Source organism: Podarcis bocagei (assembly GCF_964188305.1).
Source record: "Podarcis bocagei genome assembly, chromosome: 3".
NCBI lineage: Eukaryota > Metazoa > Chordata > Lepidosauria > Squamata > Lacertidae > Podarcis > Podarcis bocagei.
This window is the reverse complement of record NC_138127.1, coordinates 33,443,056-33,468,705: the sequence shown is the minus strand read 5'-3', so window position 1 is coordinate 33,468,705 and position 25,650 is coordinate 33,443,056. Positions and strand designations below refer to the sequence as shown.

General features: G+C 40.4%; 1 protein-coding gene across 1 annotated transcript in view; it reads left to right on the top strand.

The window, feature by feature from the left end:
• The window catches only part of ASCC3 (activating signal cointegrator 1 complex subunit 3), a 234,161-nt gene that overhangs the window by 194,425 nt on the left and 14,086 nt on the right, over positions 1-25,650 (top strand). Inside the window, exons 37-39 of the mRNA XM_081186537.1 lie at positions 7,693-7,917; positions 17,877-18,028; positions 19,946-20,087. Of these exons, the coding sequence (XP_081042663.1) occupies positions 7,693-7,917; positions 17,877-18,028; positions 19,946-20,087 (519 nt within the window). The remainder of the gene's footprint in view (positions 1-7,692; positions 7,918-17,876; positions 18,029-19,945; positions 20,088-25,650) is intronic.

The following is a 25,650-nucleotide window of genomic DNA, read 5'->3' as shown; positions in this document are numbered from 1 at the left end:
AAAATGGTATACAGGTGGTACATGACCCCAGTCAAACTTGCAAAGATATATCATTTGTCTGATAATAAATGTTGGAAATGTAAGGAGGCTGAAGGGACATTTTTTCATCTCTGGTGGACATGCCCGAGGGTGAAGGCTTTTTGGGAAATGATTTATAATGAGTTGAAAAAGGTGTTTAAGTATACCTTTCATAAGAAACCAGAGGCCTTCCTCCTGGGCATTGTGGGCCAGAGAGTGTCAAAGAAAGATAGAACTTTCTTTTTATATGCAACCACAGCAGCAAGAATTCTTATAGCCAAATATTGGAAGGCACAGGAGTTACCCACGCTGGAAGAATGGCATTCGCAGCTGATGGACTATATGGAATTAGCCGAAATGACAAGCAGAATCCGAGACCTGGGAGAAGAAGTAGTGGAAGAGGACTGGAAAAAATTTAAGGACTATTTACAAAAATACTACAAGTTATATGAATGTTGAGAATTTGCTAAGCTTTTGGGAAAAACATGCTTCAGTACTGAGATTGGTAAATGATGGAAACTAAGTTATGATTTATAAAAGCATAAATTGCAGACTATATAACTAAATGAAAACACAAAAACATATGAAATAAGGTATTAATTTGCTGTTTATTTTTATTGTAAAGAAAGCAGGGGATGGAGGACGTGGGGAAGTCCGGTTGATCATGAAAATTGATTTGAAAAAGTGAATTTTCTTCTATAATTTCTTCTTTTCTTTGTAAAACCGCTTTTGTTGTGTTACTGACGATGTATTCTGACCTTGGAAAAAAAGCAATAAAAAATTATTATTAAAAAATAAATAAAAAAAAATAAAAAAGAGGTGCTGGTACTGTGTATCATTGAGTACCCCCAGAAAAAAGCACTGCCTGTCAATTAAAATGTTTTGTTTACTAAAAGTTAGCACAATTTTTAAAAGACTGATTAAAAGGTACACTGGAACCAGTCAGTAGTAAAATTAAAAGGCCTAACCTAAAATCCCTAATACGACTAATTCTAAATTATGACTATGCAAACATATTCCCAACAAACAAAGGCAAATTTATTGATGCATTGTGTGGCACTCAACTGAGTCCCATCAGCAGAAGCGCTGATCAAGGACTTCCTCTTGTGTAAGAGGGCTTTCCCTCCTCTCCCCGCAAATGCCCCTGAAATTGGCCCCAGAGCAGCACAGCGGGGGGTGGGGGGGGGAAGATGGGAGATTCTCCAAAATACTTGTTCCGATGGAACGATTGCCCTAGTGTGATGTTGAATTCCTTCCATTGTATCTGAAGGACTGAGAACACATGGCTTGCTTTCTTTTATTTAACAGCCTGGGAAAAAAAGTCACTGTGAAATTAATTAAATAATAGGTATCACATGTAAGCTCTTATTTATTTCAGTAAGATTATTCTTCTATTCCAGTGATTTAAATAAAACGAAGCATTCAATGTAGCACACTAGCTCAAAAATATAAAAAGCTAATAGGTAACACATTTCATAGTAGGCTAAGGCTGCACTCCTTCGCACGCTTGAATACAATGAGTCTTACCCCCAAGTAGGCATGCTAGAATTACACTGCAGGACTGTAATCCTATGCAGGCTAACTAGGGAATAAGTCCCATTGAACTCAATTATGAGCAAATATGCACTGGATCAGGCTGTGAGTAAGAGATGTGGGATGCCATGAAGATGCAGGTGACAAAAGAAAGCCTTATTTATGCTAAAACTTAAGTTCAGCTATGAGAACCGGCAAAGCCTTTAAAGTTAATGAGTTCTAGACTTTTCGGACCAAGCTGATTAATTTGTAACACTGAGGCTTTTAAGCCAAACCAAATTAGTCTCTCACATTCCTGGAGCTTGTTTCCACTACTGAAGGTACAAAAGTGTCCTCTTTACCAAGAGATTGAAATATTGGCAGATTTCAGATTTCACTTATGTTTAAATTGGAATTTGAGGTCAACACTGCCAACAGATGTATGCAGTTTTAGATCTATGTAATTTTAGGATGCAAGTTTCATTTTAAAACTCTACCAGTGCAGAAAAGAAGAGTATGCACATGTCAAAGTAGTGTATTCATGAGAGAAATATCTTGCTGCTAGTGATGTTTAGTGATATCAAATCTACACATTTTTAATGGACCCCCCTCTTTTTTAAGGAATGCAAAAGGTCAATTGTATTTAATGTCAACTGTGCTGCAGAATATCATAAATCATTGAATTTATTTCATTTCATAAAATTTATACACCACTTGATTGTAAAAAAAAACCTCAGTATGTCCTGAATATTTTTGTACAGTATGTCCTGAATATTTCAGCATTCTGCTTCATTTGATGTCCCCAAGTTCTAGCATCTCCCTTTCCACTTTCCCCATGTCATGTGCAAGCTTGCGCATCTCTGTCATGAAGTCCAGCAACATCAGGAAGGTCACAGGTTCAACACTCGATTTATAGAAATGCTACCTGTTCTACATATTGGACCAGGAGTGGATTCTTAATGCATGGATGAAAAGGTGGTGCTAGATAAGGGGTCAAGATATGTCAGACAATGGCAGTGGCGTAGCGTGGGGGGTGCAGGGGGGGCCGGCCACACCGGGTGCAACATCTGGGGGTTAGGGGGCGCAAATCCACGGGTTAGGGGGCGCAAATCCACAGGTTAGGGGGCGCAAATTACTTGCCTTGCCCCGGGTGCTGACAACCCACGCTACGCCACTGGACACTGGGGAATATTTTGGGTCAATATGACCTCGCTAAAAAGAGAAAGGCTTCACAACAGAGCCAGGCAGCTGAAGCGTAAAATCAATAAGGTTTCAGAGCAGCTTTCAAACTCACTTCTAGGGGGAAACCAACAAGAGCTGGCTTTGTCACAACTCATCCTATCAGTGATGATTGTGTGACTGCTTCAAATTCTCAAATTGCAATGGAGATACACTTTGCTGTTTCTTTAGCTGTGATTAATCCAGCATGCACATAACGCCAGTGTTTAATTAAGTAGCTGGGGTACAAAGATGTATCCAAGAGGAAGTTTTAAAATCACAAGTGCCTGAGGAAAACGTACATAACGCCAAATGGCCTACTTTCTTCTGGATGGCCACACTTGGCTCTGACTGTTAATGATGTCAGGCTGTTAATCTCTGAACATTCCACTGACTAAAAGTGTACTAAGCATAATCTAACATCCCTTTGTATTCACACAGTCTCATCAACCCCCAGAAATGTTATATTAGTCTGAGACGCAGCCAGTCAAACAGCAATTGTTAGAGCACATTTACTAACAGAGTAGTCTTAACTCCTCACCACCACCACTGCAGCTCTACAGAGCTGCAGCTGCTGCACAAGGTGGAGACAGGCCAGCTCAGACTTACCCTCAGAATACCTTATTTTGTGGCTTACCACAAGCAAGCCTGACATCTGCTTGCATGTTTAGTGGTTCACAGGGGGCCATCTGAGTCTGCAGAAGTTCATGGAGGGACACCTACACTCAATCCAACCCGCTCCTTCCAATTAGCATAAGGGTATGTGGGTGGATCAAGGCCTAAAGCCTAAAAGGAGATGATTATTGTGGGAAAAGTGTTACAGGGTCCTTAGCTGGTATCTTAAAATAAAGGAAAGGAAAACAAAGAGGCAACAAGAAAGGATAAACCACTGAGAGAAAGCTCAATTCTAATCCGTTGCTCGGTTTTTTGGCACAAACGAAACTGCGTATGACCTGCGTACAGGCATGAACCAATTGACATTTTGCATACAATTGCCCCCTAGATGCACACACAGTGCACAATCCACCCAGCAGAAAAGCAAGTGAGAAATGTGTTGTAATAGCTTTTACATGTACGATCTCACTTTTATTATCTCAGAGGAAAGGAAGCAAAACAAGACAGCGCATTTTGGATTTTGCTGTTTTCCACCCTTGTCATCAAACATCTGACACAAAACTCCCATTCACTAGCAATACTTCATATTACCATCCAATACTTTATCATTCAACTCTTGGACAGCACATTAAGTGCAAGCTTGATTTATAAGCCCATACATATGTGTACTAGAAAGCAGATGGAATTAAGTCAGGCACAGATTTATGAGCAGCAAACAAACTTAGCAAAAGGAAATGCCACTGTTCCAGTGGCACCAAGTAGTACCGCTGGTTAAAATTAGGTCTGTATCAGTTAATTCTTCTGACAACTTTCTATTCAGAGGAGTTTATTTCTAGTCCATAAAAAAAGATTCGCCTTCCGGTTCCAACTTTATATTGCACATGGATTTTGAAGTTTTAGAAGCACATAAACAAATTTTTGCTTGTTCTGGCACATATTCAAGCACAGTGAGGACAGCCCTCAAACTGAGGACAGATACGAATGTGTCATATAAATTTGTAAGGGTTTTAAGGGATAAATGTGCATGTCATGTGCTTTCTCTTGCTTTGACTCTATTAAACAATGTGCTGTTTGTACCTTTAGGGAGAGTGGTTTATCCTTTCTTGTTGCCTCTTTGTTTTCCTTTCCTTTATTTTAAGATACCAGCTAAGGTCTTTGGCGTGATCACTCTCAGCAAGCACCAAATCATTTGAGAGCCTGTCTAGGCATCACAGGCAAGGTTGAAAAAAGATGATGCTTTGGAGGGCATTTGTGAAACCTCTAATAAAGGAATGGCAGAGAACCTGTGCCTCATGGGGTGTTGTTGGACTCCAGCTTGCATCAGGCCCAGCCAGCATAGCATATGGTCAGTGATTATGGGAGCTGTAACCCACAATATTTGAAGAACCATAGACTCCCTATCTAAGGTTCCACAGTTGATAGAAAGATTCGTGCTAATCTAGGTTTTGTGGTCAATTATTAGCAGTGAAAATGAAAGTGCAAATATTGTAAGCTAGGATGTTGGAAGCCCATTTTTATATTTTTATTCCTATCCTCATTTGGGTCTATGTCATCTTCAGTGTGCTCTTCTTCTCGCCCATATTTCAATTATTATTTTCTGCACTGATCCTCCCCTTTTGCATTCTTTCATGAATCATTCCAAACTGACCTTATTTAGTTACTGAGTAAACTGAGGAGAATCACTCCTCAGTCACTTTGGGGTGAACCTGAAAATGCTTGGATGAGCACATCTGGTAGACAATCATGAATTACTTCCTACTCACCGCTGCCTTTTGAGCAGTGACTAGTAGAGATGGACTTGGATGCCCATTAACATATGATGGTGACTTTAAAAAATGTAGTGTGGCCACTGGGATGTCCTTCTGGCACATGGTGAGTCAACTCAGTCCTCAGGCATTTGGAAATCTATAGAAAGGTGATGGGTTGTGTAGTCAGAGTGCTGTAGGTTAGAACTTCCACACAGTAAACTTGGTGACTGCTTAATTAATGGCCCTTGGGTTCCATTCAGCCTGACAAAGAAAGAAGGGGGAGAGGGTGGTGAAGAAGCAAAGTGAGTGTTAAATGTCTCCAGGGCATCTACCTTCAGTTGCCTAACTTTCCCTGCCTCTGGACAAAATATTGACACTATGGGAGAATTGTATGTTATTCCAAGGGGAGTTATCAAAGAGCTTCCAGCTTTTGGAATTGTTCAACTTTCAACTTCATTTGTGTCCTAAATGATAGGACACAAAGCAACATCAGAGAAAACAAGGAAGGATGTTCTTGTCTGTTCTTCCCCTAAAATTGTAAACTTCAGTACCTTGGGTTTTGAAAGTCATTTTATTGCCAACTTTTTGTTGAAATCAATACTCTAATGAAACAAAATATTTTTGTGCTTAGACTGCCATTGTTGAACCCACGGCATTTGCAGACTAGGATAAGGTTTGTACTGAAAAGGGAAACCCAAATGAAAAATACAGAGTGAACAGCCGGGCCTATTTGATTTGATTATGGAGGATGTTTCTTTATTCTGTCTTTCCTTGTGCAATCTGAAAACAGTAGCAGGGGGTTACAAGCAGAGTTCATCATCAGGTTGTCAATCACTGTCATTTAACATTTGCAGTGGGAGATGTCTTTATTCAAGGACAGCTGGGCAAATCAGAAGCACAGATTTGCAGTTAGCAGTCTGTCCTGCCTACACTAAACAAACAGGGACAGGGCAGACAGACCGGCCTCTCGCATAAAAATATAATGGACTGTGCTGACCTTGGTGCCCTCCATTCAGCTTCATTCCCAGTTGTATAAAAGCTTCAGTGCCCATTCTCAATTTCCTTTAATTACTTACATGATGCAGATAAGAAAATGAACTTCACTTACAATCATCCATCACACACAGGAAATGAAGTAGGCAAGTTGTTTGAAACAAGAGGAGTGTTTTGGAAGTAAATAAAACAGGTTGTATTTGCAGGGGGAGGGAAGGAGTCTGGGGAGCTATTTTCTTTTTGCAGAAATACCAGCTAAGCTGCAGCTACTCCTCTGACCCTGCCTCCCCTACTCCAGCCTCTCCCCCACCATCCCGATCTGTCTCCCAGTTGTAGCTGCTAGGCCGTATTGAGTGGGAGGGGGGAAATCTCCTTGGTAAATATTCTTTAAAATATCTTTAAAAGGGTGCAAGTTAAATAAGAGTGAGGCAAACATGCAGAATTCAATAGGGCTTAAAATGGTGGTGACCTTTAGGTTCAGAAAATAAATGACCACAGTTTTCACAAGAGATCTGGCAGAGACATCAAGGATTAGTTAGCAGTTGTCTTCAGTCAGTCTTTTTATGATGAAGAAGAAAGAAACCTGCTTAAAGAGCATGATTTTTTTAAAGAAACATAAACTTTATTTCGAAGTTTTCCTAAACATCCTTTTACCTTTGGGCAGTAGCATTGCTACAACATGTGATATTGTTTATAATCAGAAGTGAATAGTTTTGTTGAATACTAACAGTGGGTTGTCTTTTAGGAACATCTGAAGTTTGGCTAATGTATTTACAGCTTCTTGGGGATGTGGGGCTTGAAGGAGGATTCATCTGGGCAAACATTTAATTCCTATGGATTTGTGAGAAATGTAGCCGTTTTGTCCCAGAGATCTACAGTTCAAGAAATGATGGAAAACCAGACCATATTAATTGTTTGAAATTGTTTGATTTTGAAAGTATTGATTTTGCCATTGCAAAGCTCTCCCTTGAACATTCTGGTTTGTTTTTTTAAAAGATTTTTATTAAAGTTTCACAAATTATATAATAACAAACAAGTATAATTTCAATCCCTTATTTTCTTGTAACTTACTTCCCCAACTTCCTCATACCTCCCCTTTCTGTATTCCAGTTTCCAATTATTAATTCAGCAAATCCTCTCCCTTATTATCCATTTAAATTTTTAGACTTTCTTTTCTTTTTACTTAATCATCCCTTGAACATTCTGGTGGAAAACATGCTAGCTTTCGTAGTAAATGCAAAAATAGTAGAATAGTGTAAACACTATCCATTCTTCCCCAAGCACTGCTCTTCTCAGTGAGACCTCTTCTGCCCCCACCTCTGGCAGGAGAGCTTTCAGGACACATGTGGAACTTGCCCAATGTCTGCTTCTAGTTACAGCCTCTTGCAGTACATCAGATGCCATCCAGAGGGTAACCCTGCCCTTGTGAGCAGCTTACTGAAGGACACAATGGCTGTTGTGAAGGGAAGGAACAGCAACAAAATCTGCAGAAGCAAACTCACAGTCCTGTAGATCACAGCCATCATGTTTTCTGCACTAACATTTTTTCTCTTTCTCTCTCCACCCCCCCCCCTTTTTTATTATTAAGGATGCTGAAGAGTATGCAGACCTTCCAGTACGACATAATGAAGATCAAATGAACAGTGAACTGGCCAAACATGTCCCCGTTGAAGTCAATCCGCATTCTTTTGACAGTTCACACACAAAAACCCATCTTCTGATGCAAGCCCATTTTGAGCACGCTGTGTTACCGTGCCCGGATTATGTCACTGATACCAAGACGGTGTTAGACCAGTCAATTAGAATATGTCAGGTACAGTTGCACTCTTTTATGATCACTTGCCTGGTTTGCTATTGAGAGCTGTCATAATACGGATCCAAGAATGCACAGAGATTGCATTAGTATAGCATTCTAGCACTTTTCTGTACAAAGTATTTTGCAGTTCTTACTTTGTGCATCCTCACAACAGTCCTGTGAGGCAGGTAGACTTTAATGGTTCCATTATGCAGGGAATGTCAGAAGAAGAAGAAGAATGTAGTATGTTAATTGAGGACTGAGATGTAAGCAAAGTCCACGTTGATCCCACAGAAGTTGTGATTAGGCAGACACACATGGGGACAAGGAAGTGGATGTAAGCCCCACCCTCAACAGAATGGAATGCACAGGCTGCTCTTCAGATATTTGCGTAACTAGAACAAACATATGAAGAAGGTTTGTAAGCACGTGTGATTGAACACAATTAGAAATCTCCTCACCAGTTGGAACCCTGGCTGCTCAGTTTCCAGTGACAGCAATTGTCCCTTCAATTGAGCACAATTAAAACTGGGGCTAATGGGAGTTTTTATAGTATCTGGAGGGCACCAGATGGAGAAGGCTGATTAACAGAAACAAGATAATGTTGTGTTTAAACATTAGACTGGATCTGATCTGCACATTCAACAGAATAAAATAGTATGAAGTGTTAGCATAGATTGTACTATTTCAGTTCACAGATAGGGGGATCACATTTTTTAAGACTTTACTAGCTGTAAAAAAAATAACTTCTTTTAAAAAGCTTTTAAAAAAGAAATCCTATTAGAGAATGAGCTATAGTGGAAACATTTTTCTGATATACTAGGGTTTGCTCTCCTTTAAAACTTTGAGGGAGTGCTTCTGTACAGTGGAGCATTCAAAATTGTATTCCCCATTTCGCATCTGACATTGATACAGTCTGTTCTATCACTTTATTCTGCTACGTGTGCTAGCCATACTCAGGGGATGCTGAATAGGAGAAATCTATTTATTGGTCTTTTACTGGCTTCATATTAAGCCTAAAGCAAGTCATTAATGTTTCTGTGCATTTAAGCACCCAAGAACTTACATTTTCATTATTCTTTGATTCAGCTGCTTAGAAGTCTACATTTTTACTATGGAATTCAGCATTGTTTACAGCCAGTAGCACAATAAAGTACCTGAGTAGTTCCCCCCCCCAAACAATGTGTGTTAAAAAGAATGTTAAATAGTGTTAAAAATAATACTGTGCATGGTTTCTGATCTGTATTGCTGAGCAATTGCATGGCAATAGTTTAAAAAGACTTTCTTTGGGGGGGGGGTGCTGAAAAGTTAGCTTCAGTAATTTTAAGCCATCATATTATTAGTATTGTACCAGAATATGTGAAATCACTCATTCCTTCTTTGCGTCAAATGCTTTATTACAGCAAGTTCAGTGATTAGTTTTCATTCTGCTGTTTGAAACCGCCTTTTGAATTTGTATTAATTGAAATAGGTAATTGAAGTAGTAATACCTTTCAGTTCTTCACTCGGAGGGCAATCACTTCTTCTGAGAAATAATCTGACAGTTGCCCGTTTTGCATTTTGATTGGCAATGAGCCTCCACTTGTAGAATTGTTGATAAAATATTTTACCATTGCCAAGTAGCGAGGCTGTCATGGTGCTCGGTCTTAACCTTTGAGAAGTGTTTACCCATGGATGAGTTAAGCACATCTCAGTAGGGTACCTGTACATTGAGAGAAGAGAAGGCTTCAGATGTTAGAATTGTATTTCTTGACTGCTTAAGGGAGGTGTTTATGCCTTGACTTTGCACTGCCATGCAACTCCATGGTTTTTATGACTTTTTAATGCCTCATCCGAATCAGAAAACCTACTATACACACGCACAGGAGGGGGGAAAACTTTAGATCAGCTTCTCATTTGATGAAAACTCCCATCATTGTGAAAGGCAGGCATGGATAGAAATAATTGTGTTGCCCCTTGTAATAAATGGAAGTAGGAATTCATTTATTTTCCTGCTTCCACTTGCATATATTTTATAGAGAAATTCAGCTGTTTATGCATACCTACCCTTTTATTAGTAGGCAAATTCACATGTGTGTTGTACTTTCAACATACCCATCTGAGTACCCCATATCAAATGAGAAACCATTCTGACGGTGAAATCCAATATGGCACTAAACCTCTCATTCCATCAGCACAAGGATTTCTCCTTGAGCACAGGACCTCTCTCCTGCTCTCCTCTCCCAGCACACCCCATTTATCTGTATTAGGGCATCCTCTCAATCCTCTGGAGAAGATCTGGGAAGGGTATGGGCAGGGGGAGGGGGAGGAGTCACGTTGCGCAAATGAAAATACAGTGACAGAATGCAGTAGTTGGAATAGTGCCCACAGACTATATCGAGATAGCAGTTTCACACACAGTGTAATTTTCGGACAAAATACTAAGTCCATCCAATTATACTTTGAGAGAAATAATAAGCCTGACCTCTGTCACTACTTTGTTGCCTGGCCTCTATTGCTAATTTCTCACTGGCTGTCATTTTTGCACCTCATTGCCAGTCAACTTCCACCTTACAATTTTCTCCTTTATATACCATCCAACTAAGATTTCTCTTCATGCATCTTAAGGCATGCCACAAAGGCACAAGCGTAATAACATATTAAGTACATTTGTTAGTATTTATGGTGGGTTTTGCTGCAAAAGATCAACACGGCTCGCCCTCTGCTAATTTTGTCATTAATATAGTGTAAGATACGCATCCTGATGTGCATGTTGCACCTAGTGTGTTGTCTATTTGTTCAATAATTGTTTGCTCTAATGGTGCAATATTTCTGGGCCAATTTAATTCCTCAAAAACTTGATCGTCATCTTAGAAATTTTGGAAAGTCATGACTTCAATCCAAAAGTGGATTTGGCAAGTAAAAGCCCTTCCATTCAATCCAGAGTCCCAGTTTTCACCATACATCTTTCTTCTGTGGCCCCCATCGCGTTTGGGTGTCTAGCTACATGTTTCGCTTTTGGAATCACTTGGTCATTATTACTGTCCGTTTTCAAACTTTCCATGTGCAAATAATTATTCCTGGGTCTTTCAGATACCTTAGCCTTTTTAAAAAGTCACTTGGTAGAGGGGGTAAATGTGAATATTCTTCCGTGTACCTCTGGTGCATAGCTAATAAATTCAAATGAGCTTGTCATTTAAAAAAAAAAAAAATCTTAATTGCCAATACAGAGTTACTTTCCATCTGTCTAAGCTTTTTTCCCCACATGTTTGTTTTTAAAAACCCCAGGTAGCCGTAAGTACTGCTATGTGGTAGTATATTTGGTGACAATTTGATGATATGGTTCTCTCCTTATGTACAATTCTCTCCCCCTCCCCAAAACTCATGACAAATCTTTTCCCAGTTGGCACTGGAGAAAATGACTAATGCTTAACCCATTTGTGTGATCAATTCACTTAAGCAGCTACTGTGAAATGTTAATCACAACTTTAATTTGTACTGCATTAGCATTTTGATTAACTTGTAGGCTTGCTAGCACACTTGAAGCACTTTTACTCATAGTTACTGCTCGGAAATGACTTTTTGATTAATTAAGTTTGTTAGATAGCAGCTGAGCTTCCTGAATGCTAACCTTACGGGGCTAAAAGTTCAGGAGAAAGTTATTGTGAACAACTGTTGCCGTTGAAAAGAATTCTCTGAAACACTATAAATATTTAATTATTTACAAAATATTGAATATTCTAAGGAAATTGACCTTAACTCCCTCCGTCCCTCCCTCCCTCCCCCCCCCCAAAAAAGGTGCAGATGTGACTGGAGAAAAAAGGTTTTAGATTTTCCTTTTCCAAGAATATTGAACGTGGCCTGGCAAGTGGATTAGAATTTTGTAATTTGGTATGCTTTGGGGGTTTTGAAGGAATATTTCTATTTTTTACTTAATCATTGGAAGAAATTGGTTGTGCATGTGGACAAGACTATTGGCTTAAAAATGTGGCGTATGATCTATCCTTGTGGCACATAGACATAGAACTCAGACAAATTGCAAATCAGTTATGCATTATTATAGCTTATGCAGTCTTCGTCCAGGCTTCCCATTCACTTCACTGGAAGGGTCAGCTTTATGTGCACATGTCTTTTCATTCTCAGAGGTAATTGGTGGTTGTGGATATGTGGATTTATTATCCTGAACAGAAAATCTTAGCACTGGGCATTTAAGTACCATTCCACTGAAATATAAATTAATTGTTTTAATTTGCTGACTATAATGAATATGTCTATTGAAGAAAGTATCCAGTGATGCATGTTGTGACAAGAGAGATACGTATTTTCAAAATATGTCAGCTTGTGTAATAAATTCTATTTTTTTATTTTTCCTTAATTAAATCTGCTTACCATCTTCATGCAGCTTTGACAGAATAGTAATTACCTGTAAACGATGATTACCTTATAAAAAGAGCACTTCATTTGCTGTTATCTCATATAATTCTTTGCACAATTAATAAGACTCTGAATGCCCAGCTTAAATAATTGTATATAGACAAATATAGGGCACCCGTGATATCACAGATATGTTTTTTACATAGTATATCATCTGCTTTAAATGGAGATATGAAGGGCTGGTGGGGGGGGGCAGAAAAAGCTAGAGAGGAAATTTGGGAAAACACAAGTGGGAATGAAATATGATCTCCAGCGTTAGGGAATGAGAATTCTGACATACATAGCACTCAAATCCAATATAAATTTCTGCACCCAGAAGGTTCTGCCATCTTCATGAGTTGCTTGCTTGTGAATTGCTGCTTACCACCTTCTGGTGACCTTTGGTCTAGCTTGGTGATATTAGAAGCAACTGTCCTTTTCTTCTTTTCCTTTGACTTGGCCTCTTCCTTACGGCCAACTTTTCAGCTCTTCCCTCCAGCAGTTCAGGAAACAGCAGCTGTGCTTGAAGAATAAAAACATTAGACGGTAGGAGCAAAACTGCAAAAAAACCAAACCCTTTTGTGGGTGTCAAACCTAAGATGAAATATCTGGAAGTTTGGATAGAAAGTGAACTCTAACCACGGCTAACAGAAGGAAGTTGACTGCTGCTGAGTATAGTCACAATTTTGCATTAACAAAACTAGGTACTTGTAGCTGTAAATTCCATAAATATGCCAAATAATACAATTTCATATTCTGAGTTGTAAATGATAAATGTTACATTCTTAAAGCAGTAAAGTAAGCTTTGGTTTGATTTTTAAAAATTAAGTACTGCATATATTTTAGTTTTTCCACAAACTTTCGATTTCCCCCCCTTGGCTTCAAATTTTTCAGAAACTTTAAAACTCTGCCTTTCATTGAAGTTACTTCACATGATTTAATGCTTCTGTTGCTAGTTGTTGGAGCATCTTCTGTATTAATATAATATAATATAATATAATCACACACAAAGAAATGTGGCTGTTTTATTCAACACATGTGCCTTTCAACCCAAAAGAATTTCACTTAAAATACCATATTTACTCAAATCTAATGCTCACCTTTTTTTTGACCAAATTATGTTGTGAAAATTAAGGTGTGCATTAGATTTGATGGCACATTAGACTCAAGTAAATACGGTAAAACCTGATTTAAAATTTGGAATTTGAATTACTATCTTAGCATGAAAATAATAGAACTTTCAGGCTTTCAAAGTATTCAATCTATTCTGTGTCATTGTAAAAAAGATTCTGCTATTACGCTAGAATATACAATATACCTGCTCCACAACTTGCACTACCATAAGGCAAAACAAGGTGGTTGCGTCAGGTTACAAATTTGGGGCATCATTACAGTATCTAACTCGAGGATGGTACCATTTGAATATTCCATCTTAGGTGTCAGGAATTCATGGTTTAGTAGTCCTTTGTCCCGTTTCAATACAACGACATCTGACATTTCAGTGCTAGATATTAATGGATTACTATTCATGCCAATAAGAGCAACCTTGGCTGAGGTCATTTTCAAGGCTGCCTGTAGAACCCAATGTTTCTAAGGAGGGTTCTATCTGTGATCCTGTCAGTACAGAGCAGCACAGAGTTAATAGCATCACAAAACATAGTTAAGCATTATGGGAAATGCAGAATAAATATGATATTTTTGTTTCATTTTTTTGAAAGGAAGGACTTTACCTCACCAAAGAAAGTGATATTAGGTTGTCTTTTTTAAAATACCGATTATGGTGATGGCTACAGGTGCAAAATCAGTTTTTACAGAATGGAGTAGATATGTTAAAAATGTTCTCCATTAGTTGCTCCAGTATACATGTGACTGACTGGCTTGGAGAGCGCAAGCAGAATGACTCAATTTGCTACTTTGAGTATTCGAAAGGATTTCATTTTCCATTGATGTGTTAAGCATTTATGTGTGTTGCACTTAGCTAATGAATGAAAATGTGAATGGGTTTCCAAGCAGCAAATGGAAGAAGCTGATCTGGCTACGGTTCTGATTTCTTCACAATGTCCCTGTGCTGGATTTCACACCAGGATAGAGATGCTATGAATAAATATTATGGATGAGAGAACACAGAATAAGAGGGGAAAGAGGATTTGCTGCGTGGGCCTTAGGCACTATGTAGAACACACCCACACACTCAAGCGTTTGTTATTCCTTATTGGATACGAGTAAACGGCTGTCAATTTGTGCAAAGCTCTCTGTGTGGCAGAAGATCCTATAACAAATTTCTGCAGCTGGCAGATTGTAGATTTGCTTGCTCAGGTCCTTATTCCTTTGTAAAAAAAAAAAAAATCTGCTTAGTGAGGAAAAACGAAAGAAAAAGCACCAATAGAATACATTGTGCAGCCCAAAGCCCTCTCTCCTTCACACACTGAATTTGTATATTACACTATAAGAATTTCATCACTACAGCTGTCTATGTGCATAAATTTCAGTACGGTCAGTAGGTGGGGTAAAAGAGTTAAGGCTATCTCGTGTTGATTCAAGCTCAACAAAGCCAGGAAATTGGAAGCTAAGGTTAATGTCTTTAAAGACATGCCCTGTGATCAGTAATAATGTGCAGTGTCACAAATTGTACTTCCTTACCATTTATACTTCATGCACTCACAGTTCTTCTTTTTTTAGCTCTTTTAGACCCAACTCAAGATAGGAAGGATGAAGTGGCTGGGACCAGGAAATGCTTGTCCTCAATTGTCTTATGATGCATCTAAGCATCATTCTGTTGCTAGAGGAAACCTGTTGTGCATTAGCACATGCATGTTTGTTGTTTTACATCAGTAACTGGCAGAAAGTGGTGTCCTCTGATGCAGTAATGGTTAATGTGGCAGGTGATGGTGCCAATAATGATAAAGGTCAAAGCAAGTTTTGGAACTAATTCACCCATACATCAATTTTAAAAAGACAACAATGAAAGGTGCATATGGGCAGGGTGAAGGTGGCTAGCATCCCCCCCCAAAGGCAGCTACAGGGATTTACATAGAAAATCAGGGTAGACAATTGACCTCACAAATCTTTGCCCACACATCTTTTCTATTGCAAAGTGGTGTTGGGGTGGGTCCAGTTTAAAGCAATGAAGTGGTGTGCTGAGAGAGGTTTGCTAAACCCTTCTGCATATTACTACTTTTCAGCTGCAACCCCAGAAGTATCAGTAGTGAGAAATTACCGCTTTTACAGAATTACGATTCCAGTCAATGCCCTCAATGGTGTTGGATGGTCGGTACGGCAAAGTACAGTATGACGAGAGACTTTGTATATGTGGGCAACCCTGTGTAGAGGATCTGTTCCATTATTTATTGCAATGCCCACTATATATAGATCCAAGAGACCGATTTATAAAACCCCTGCTTACGAATGGAATACACTCTAACAGGGTGGAAAGGGTGAAATGGCTGCTGAGCGATACTGATGACTTTGTAACTTATAAAGTAGCACTATATGTGTTGGCAGCTAAGAAGATCAGGAGAAAAGAGCTAGATAAAATAGCAGTCAACTGCAAAGGGGATTCGGACATTTAAGCTGGCATATTTTACCTGAGATTTCCCTGATATTCTAACTTATGCAACAAATAATTTCTATGAGACTTGACCGTGGTTTATTGCACTGGTAGTGCTAAATGTTTTTATGGTTGTTGCTTTTTTTCCTTTTGTTCCCCTTGTGAATGATGCCATGGCCTTTGGCTAGCGCAATAAAGTCTATGAATGCATGAATGAGAAATTATGCTGATAAGGCTTTTTCAAATGATAGATATTGCATTTTCTGTAAGTACCATGACACCTAAGCTCAGTGAATGTCTGCATAGTCCAAACTGGTGCTATAAGTAGGCAACTGAAAGTTCAGGAAGAGCCCATTGGGAAAGCTAGGGGGGAAATCGCTCCTCTTCCCACCCACCTCCAGGTCATCCAGGGATGAAAATGTAGTGCTGGCTAGACAGAGTGCATAGCCCATTGTAGGCATGCAATGGTTTGTACTGTTCCATTCTCCCACGGAAGCAGAGAAGTAAGGATCCAACATATGCAAAAAGTCACCCATGCATTTTTCTACTGAGTAGCCCATTCACCCCTTTAAATGCTTACCAGTTGGAAGAATCCTAAAAAGTTGTCCTCCTCAAATTGTATTACATGATTGTGTCAAGAGGAGAGAGATTGGAAATCACTATTTTAAAAAATATGAAGTTACCTTCCTGTCCATATTTGTTTTGCCTCCATCTGAAATCCACAGTGTCATGAAATGAGTGTTATGGTAGCAGTGTTGTTGTTTACATACAATCACATTGGACATCATTTTCTCTTATAAAAAAATCAAAAGCCCACAGGACATTGAACCATAGGCAAAATAGTTTTGAACATTGGTCCTTAGCAAACACTAAGCAAACTTGGTCAGAAATAAACCTTTTGAAAGGTAAGCATAAACTACCGTTTCCAAGCTGAATCTCTTCCCCCATGGCTGCCACCAGCTTTGTGTACCTTTTAAACTCAACATTTCTCCAGGATCAGTGTAATTTAATTGAAATAGCTCTGCATGTGTAAACAACTCCTTTGTTTAAAGAAGATTTCGTTGTTTAGTTTGCCTTAAGTAAATGCTGCCTTTTGTTTGTCTGTAAAACATTTGATTAAATGTACAGGCTAATATAGACAGCTTAGCATTCCTCTAGTGGGCTGTACAAGAAGCCTGGAGCATACATTTTAGCATCGAAATGCAGCCTAGATGCTCCCTGTATTTATTTTTTAAATAAAATAAAACAAAAACTTATACTGAAAATAAAAAAACCTTCTGCTTCCAATACTGTCAGTGATTAGCTTTCCAGGTATATTCATGAAGTGTCAACCTACTAAAGCTTTTCAAACCTCTTTGAATGTTTCTTGTTTTGTCTGGCAGTTGTACACTTGTCGTCATGTACAGTTTAGATAGCCTTTAGCTGCTGCTAATGTCAACATGTGATTTTGATTGTTTTACTGTAGGGCAGTGTACTTTCTTGACCTGCTGCAAAGTCTAATATTCTTAAGGAGAAATGTATAGGTATACTCCCATGTGATTGCACTTAAAAAACTCTGTATATACGTTAGCCTGATTTAAATATTCTCAACACTGGTGTGACTAATTTCAGTATTGTTCAAAGGAAGTGGTTCACATGGTTGATACTGGCAACAGGGTTGCTTCTCATGCTAACACTGTCCTGGGGACCATTAACACTGGTATGTAAAATCGTGCCAACCCCCATAACCCACCTTACTGGAGAAGAGATGTTTTGGAAGACAATTTTATGCTTTCCTTCTTTTCCTCAGGCAAGATGTGATCTGTACTTTTCTTCTTTAAAAAAGATACGCTTATGAACCACTGCACAGGATCTCAATCTAGAAGTACTAATTCTGTTCTCTTGAGTTTTCCAAATGGGGACAAGGAAGTAATAGTGGACAGTCTCACAGAACTACTGTGAAGATAAACAGTATCATATTATTTCTCATTATGTGGTTTCCATTGATCGTGTGAGAAATTGATAAGGAGTAACTAAAATTGTTGTATTCTTGATTTAGGCAATGCTTGATATTGCAGCAAACGAAGGTTGGTTGGTGACTGCTTTAAACATAACCAGTTTGGTACAGATGCTGATTCAGGGGCGATGGATCCACGATTCCTCTTTGCTTACTTTACCAAACGTTGAATACCACCATCTTCACCTCTTCAGGTATGCATTCTTCTTGGGTACAGAATACAGATATTCCCTTGCTTCTCCACACGCGCATAGTGACACGTGAGCCAGAACCATTTCATGAAGTCCTATTTGTGGGAATTCCCACTACACACTATTCCCCGGCTGAACAGCTATGTTAACACAGATCTTTCCAAGTTTCCAGTCCAACACTTGGGAGTGTATTCACTTCTATCCTTTCCTTAGTACCATATTTTTCTGTGCCTAAGACGAAACTTTTTCCTTAGTAATAATAGGCAAAAATTGTTGCTTGTCTTATACATGTATAGCATCGGCTGTACTTGAGGGACGATTCCAACAGATTCCATACGAAAAACGCTTATGTCCCTGCAGAGATGGCAGCACGGAATCAGTGGTGCATGCCCTCCTCATGTGCACTCCTTACAAAGACCTGAGGAACAAGATTATTATGCCTCTTTTATTTAACATTCCGGGTCGCCCAACCACTGCCACAGTGTCATTTCTCCTGGCAGATCAAAAGGAGCAGATGACTGCAAAGGTTGCAAGATTTTTAGCTGGGGCAATCAGAATAAGGTCCACTATTTGACTGCTGATTCAGGACCCTAAACTGTGTTTTATATAATCAACTTTTTATTTCATTCTGTGTATATCGCAAATTTTTTTGTTGCTATGGCCGACGGTTAACACAAATAAAGTTTCATTTATTCATGTATAGCAGAGAGGGGCCGGACAATTGGTGGCAGCAGCCAGCAGGAGATTAGCAGCAGTGATAGGGCATGCTATCGTCTGTTGTTGCATTGAGTGGTCAGGTGGGCTTTTTGTGGCAAGTGTCTGTGGCGATGCGATTTACAGTGGCGGGTAAGCTGTAGAGCGATTGGCGGGGGGTGCTCCCCCCCCAAAAAAAGCTCACTAACTCTGGGCAATCTCCCCCACAAAAAGGCTCAACAACTTTGGGCAATTTCCCCCAAAAAACAATTTGTTGCAGTCCCAAAAAATGGGGTTGTCTTATACATGGGGGCGTGTTATACAGGAGAAAATATGGTAATCTGCTGATAGATACACATAAGTTTCTGGGTGGTGGTCTTCAGAGTGGAGTACTAATTCGTATAAGTGGACCACTACACTCGTCTTATAGGGACGCGGGTGGCACTGTGGGTTAAACCACAGAGCCTAGGGCTTGCCTATCAGAAGGTCGGCGGTTCGAATCCCTACGACGGGGTGAGCTCCCGTTGATCGGTCCCTGCTCCTGCCAACCTAACAGTTCGAAAGTGCAAGTAGATAAATAGGTACCTCTCCCACGGGAAGGTAAATGGCGTTTCCGTGCGCTGCTCTGGTTCACCAGAAGCGGCTTAGTCATGCTGGCCACATGACCTGGAAGCGGTCTGCGGACAAACGCCGGCTCCCTCGGCCCATAGAGCGAGATGAGCGTTGCAACCCCAGAGTCGGTCACGACTGGACCTAATGGTCAGGGGTCCCTTTACCTTTACCTTTACACTCACCTTAGTTGTAGATGCATAAGGATATGTGCAGAGATGGTCATCTTTTTTAATTTTAAATGGTAAATTGAAATAAATAATGTTAATCTGCATGGTATTTTCTTCCTTATTAAACTAGTTTAAAGCAAGAGGGTAACTACTTAATGTTATTTGACCTTGGACTGTGGTATATGCAGTCTCTCATTTACCCTGTTTTTAAACTATGAAGCTTGCAGTAATGGTGGTGTTTGTGCAACTTGTATTTCAAATTCATTAAAACATAAGGCTATGGATGTGAACCTCTAAGACAAAGCCCCACTTAAAATAGATTTTGCCTTCTTTTATCTTAAAATGTGTATTTCTAGTTTCACCTTCTCAACTTTCCTTTTTCCTTTCTTTTTTATCTCCTTTCCTGAGCTTCAATTCTTAACTGGATATATCTTTACTGTTTTACTAGGAAATGGAACCAAGGGAAAAGGAAAAGTGGTTACCAAGGGCCTATTGAATGTCTTCCTGAACTGATTGCTGCATGTGATGGAAAAGAGACTGTTTTTGCTTCCATTGTAGACCGCGATTTCCATGCCACACAAATTACACAGGTAACATTTTCTCTCATGGGTACAGTTTAAAGTTATTGGGTCAATATATATGGAAAAAATCCACTTGACACACTTTAAGTGGAGCAACATGATTTTTGCAAACATATATATTTAATCCACCTCAAATTAAAACCTAAGATTTCAACAATTGGTGCAGAAAAGCTTAATTCAATCTAGCGTGTTCCGTGCTTCAAACACACACAGTTTTGACCAGATATTAAGGACTGAAGCCTAAATGTATTTGCCATAATCTCAGGTAACAAGATAATGGCACACATTTTGTCTTCTGCACACACTTTGTCTTGATTGGCTTGCTCTGCCACAGGTCCTGGCTGCTGCAAATGCCCATGAACCATTTGTGTACACCATGCTTTCCAATTTCTGAAAGCTCCAAAAGGTTGCTGAGGGGATTGTCATGCAGTACCATGGAGCATAGATGTTTCTTGCCTGCTGCATGTGCAGCGTGTGTGTCAAGATTGTCTTTGCAGAGGTTGATTTTGTTTCTGATATGTGTGTGTGTGTAGTGTATATATATAGTGTGTGTGTGTGTGTGTGTGTGTGTGTGTATATATATATATATATGCTTTCGTAGATTTTCACGGGTACAGGAATGTAGGTTTTGGTGTCTTCGGGTGTCTTCCCATGTAAGAGTTGGGGTGTCTAGGCGACGTTTCGACGAGGTCTCACTCGTCATCTTCAGGCTGGTGCTTTCGGCTTCTTGTTACTGGAACAGAGCAGGATCTCAGTGTTTGAGTTCCTATAAATACTGTTGAGGGGGTGTGGTGTATAGCCTCCAACGTTCTGGGCAGAGAGAACGCCATCTCCAATCAACCACACCAGACCCAAACCCAGACCCTCTCCACAGATAAATTACAGACACCATCCAGTAGCCAAACCATAGTGGCACCTCCGGATGCTGCACCCCCCTGCAATCCCTACACAGATCTGGCTGGCACAGGGCACAAAACCACAGCTCGCCCCTATACACGAAGCCAAGCCAGAGCACAACTAAGTGCAGTACAGCCATCTTCTCAGAAAAACTCTTCACAAGCTCAAGAGGTCAAGACACGAAAGCTTTAGCAACTAATTCACACCTAATGACCCTCCTAAATGGTACTCAGAATATCACTCAAGAAATCTCTCAAGATATCCCTCAAGTAATTAATGAACAAAAGAAGAAAAGGCACACTAACCTGGGAACTTCCTCTCTGCCCAGAACGTTGGAGGCTATACACCACACCCCCTCAACAGTATTTATAGGAACTCAAACACTGAGATCCTGCTCTGTTCCAGTAACAGTAACAAGAAGCCGAAAGCACCAGCCTGAAGATGACGAGTGAGACCTCGTCGAAACGTCGCCTAGACACCCCAACTCTTACACGGGAAGACACCCGAAGACACCAAAACCTACATATATATATATATATGTAGGTTTTGGTGTCTTCGGGTGTCTTCCCGTGTAAGAGTTGGGGTGTCTAGGCGACGTTTCGACGAGGTCTCACTCGTCATCTTCAGGCTGGTGCTTTCGGCTTCTTGTTACTAGAACAGAGCAGGATCTCAGTGTTTGAGTTCCTATAAATACTGTTGAGGGGGTGTGGTGTATAGCCTCCAACGTTCTGGGCAGATAGGAAGTTCCTAGGTTAGTGTGCCTTTTCTTCTTTTGTTCATTAATTACTTGAGGGATATCTTGAGTGATTACTTGAGTGATATTCTGAGTACCACTTAGGAGGGTCATTAGGTGTGGATTAGTTGCTAAAGCTTTCGTGTCTTGACCTCTTGACCTTGTGAAGAGTTTTTCTGAGAAGATGGCTGTACTGCACTTAGTTGTGCTCTGGCTTGGCTTCGTGTATAGGGGCGAGCTGTGGTTTTGTGCCCTGTGCCAGCCAGATCTGTGTAGGGATTGCAGGGGGGTGCAGCATCCGGAGGTGCCACTATGGTTTGGCTACTGGATGGTGTCTGTAATTTATCTGTGGAGAGGGTCTGGGTTTGGGTCTGGTGTGGTTGATTGGAGATGGCGTTCTGTGTGCCTCTGGTTCTGGTGTCGGTTTTTGTGGGGAGGGCTAATTTCCAGATGTCTGGCAGGCGGGACGTGTCGTCACGCTTGTTCATGTTGTGAGGGTGTTTCTCTATCTCGATGGCTTCCATGATTATTCTCTTGTGGTGATGTTCCATGTTAAAGAGCAATTTGGAATCTGCAAAATTAATTTCGTGTCCTGTTTCTTTCATGTGTTGGTAAAGAGAGGAAGTTTTTTCTTCTTTTTTGACGGCATTCTTGTGTTCTGCGATACGTGCATTTATTCGTCTGTTTGTTTGTCCAATGTACGTGGCTGGGCAGACTTTGCAGGGTATTTCATAGACCCCTTGGTTTTCTAACTGGATTTTATCTTTTGGGTTTCTGAGGATATTGGCTATTTTTTGGTTGGTGCAAAAGGCTGTTTTGATATTGTGTTTATGGAGGATTTTGCTAATTTTATCTGTAGTGCCCTTGATATAAGGAAGGAGGGCCATGCCATTGTTTTCTTCTGTGTCTTGGTTTTTGGGGGGTGTTTCTTTTTGGATTAGCTTCGTAACCCTGTTTTGCTGGTATCCGTTGGCGATTAACACATTTGAGAGATTCTGTAACTCAGTTGTCAAGTGGTCTTTGTCAGCCAGGCGTTTGGTTCTGGAGATGAGAGTCTTGGCTACGGAGTTTATTTGTGCAGGGTGGTGGTGTGATTGTGCATGTAAGTAGCGGTTGGTGTGTGTTTTTTTCCGGTAGATAGTGTGTCCTAGGGAGCCATCAGGTTTTTTGTAGATTAGGACGTCAAGGAAGGGAAGTTGGTTGTTGGCTTCTATTTCCATAGTGAATTGTATTTTGGGGTGTAGGCTGTTGAGATGTGTGAGGAAGCTATCTAGTTTTTCCTTCCCGTGTGGCCAAATTACAAAGGTGTCGTCAACATATCTGAGCCAAAGTTTGGGTTTGTGTTCTGACTTGTCTAAAGCATTGGTTTCAAAGTGTTCCATGTACAGATTTGCGATGACCGGTGAGAGGGGTGATCCCATAGGTGCTCCTTCTATCTGTTTGTATCTTTGTCCATTGTGGATGAAGTACGTGTTGGTTAGGCAGTGGTTGGTCAGGTCCAGGATGTATTCGGGGGGATTGTATTTGTTTTGAATGGCTGTCAAGGCTTCATTAATGGGCACTTGTGTGAAGAGAGATACAACATCGAAGCTCACAAGTAGGTCATCGGGATGTAGGTTTTGCTTCTTTATTGTTTCTATGAACTGGAAGGAGTTTGTAACGTGTGAAGCGATAGATTCTGCATAGGGCTGAAGTTGCTTAGCGAGAAATTTAGCGAGATTTTGTAGAGGTGAGCCTATGGAGCTGACTATTGGTCTGAGTGGTGTTCCTTCTTTGTGTATCTTGGGGAGACCGTAGAGTTTGGGGCATCTGGATGATTTTTCTCTGGGGATGATTCTTAGCTGGATTTCTTCACTGATAGGAGAGGCTTTTATTTTGGATTTGGTGGTTTTTTCCAGATAGGTGGTGGGATCTGTTTTTATAGGTTGGTAGGTAGGGTCTTGGAGTAGATTTGATAGTTTTGCTTGGTAGTCCGATGTGTTCATCACAACAGTGGCATTACCTTTGTCTGCTGGGAGAATGATTATGTTGTTGTCTTTCCTCAGGTTGGTGAGTGCTTTCTGTTCTTCTTTGTGTAAATTGCTTCTGGGTGGTTTGCTGGAGCAGAGGATGTTGGTGACTTCAAGTCTGATTTTATTGGCTTCATCTGGGTTGATTTTGGTTAGGCTAGCTTCGACTCCGCATATGATGTTTTCCGTGGGGATGCGTCTCGGGGCGACTGCAAAGTTGAAACCTTTGGAGAGTACTTTGGTTTCAGTTGAGGTGAGGATCCTGTCTGATATGTTATGTACTGTTTGTTTCATGGGTTGTTGTGGAGGGTGGCTGGGCTTCTGGCGTTTCTCTAGTTTGTGGAGTTTGTTGGTGTGTATGTCTGTCTTATGTGAGGACTCTGTTTCAGCTCTCCAAACGGCTAGCTGAAACAGAGTCCTCACATAAGACAGACATACACACCAACAAACTCCACAAACTAGAGAAACGCCAGAAGCCCAGCCACCCTCCACAACAACCCATGAAACAAACAGTACATAACATATCAGACAGGATCCTCACCTCAACTGAAACCAAAGTACTCTCCAAAGGTTTCAACTTTGCAGTCGCCCCGAGACGCATCCCCACGGAAAACATCATATGCGGAGTCGAAGCTAGCCTAACCAAAATCAACCCAGATGAAGCCAATAAAATCAGACTTGAAGTCACCAACATCCTCTGCTCCAGCAAACCACCCAGAAGCAATTTACACAAAGAAGAACAGAAAGCACTCACCAACCTGAGGAAAGACAACAACATAATCATTCTCCCAGCAGACAAAGGTAATGCCACTGTTGTGATGAACACATCGGACTACCAAGCAAAACTATCAAATCTACTCCAAGACCCTACCTACCAACCTATAAAAACAGATCCCACCACCTATCTGGAAAAAACCACCAAATCCAAAATAAAAGCCTCTCCTATCAGTGAAGAAATCCAGCTAAGAATCATCCCCAGAGAAAAATCATCCAGATGCCCCAAACTCTACGGTCTCCCCAAGATACACAAAGAAGGAACACCACTCAGACCAATAGTCAGCTCCATAGGCTCACCTCTACAAAATCTCGCTAAATTTCTCGCTAAGCAACTTCAGCCCTATGCAGAATCTATCGCTTCACACGTTACAAACTCCTTCCAGTTCATAGAAACAATAAAGAAGCAAAACCTACATCCCGATGACCTACTTGTGAGCTTCGATGTTGTATCTCTCTTCACACAAGTGCCCATTAATGAAGCCTTGACAGCCATTCAAAACAAATACAATCCCCCCGAATACATCCTGGACCTGACCAACCACTGCCTAACCAACACGTACTTCATCCACAATGGACAAAGATACAAACAGATAGAAGGAGCACCTATGGGATCACCCCTCTCACCGGTCATCGCAAATCTGTACATGGAACACTTTGAAACCAATGCTTTAGACAAGTCAGAACACAAACCCAAACTTTGGCTCAGATAGACAGAAAATATGGACTTGATAGACATTTGGAGAACAAGGAACCCTCTGGAGAGAGAGGGAACCTTCTTCTCCCAAGCAATGATGACCTGGACCAGAATTGACCAAATCTGGGTTACTAGTGGACTGGCTCCAAAGATTAAGAAAGTGGAAATCTGCCCAAAAACTTGCTCCGACCATAACGCCGTGAAGATGGAGATGAAACTCACAATAACTGGTCAATTTAGATGGAGAATGAATGACACCCTCTTTCGAGATAAGGAGATTCTCACGAAGGCCCAAAAGACCTTAAAAGATTATTTTGAAATAAATTTGAGGACTGACGTGGAGAAAAGAGTGATCTGGGACGCAAGTAAAGCTGTTATGAGAGGATTTTTGATTCAACAAAATTCAATAAAGAGGAAAAAACAAAATGAGAAAAAAGAGAAGATCTTGGAAATGATAAAGGA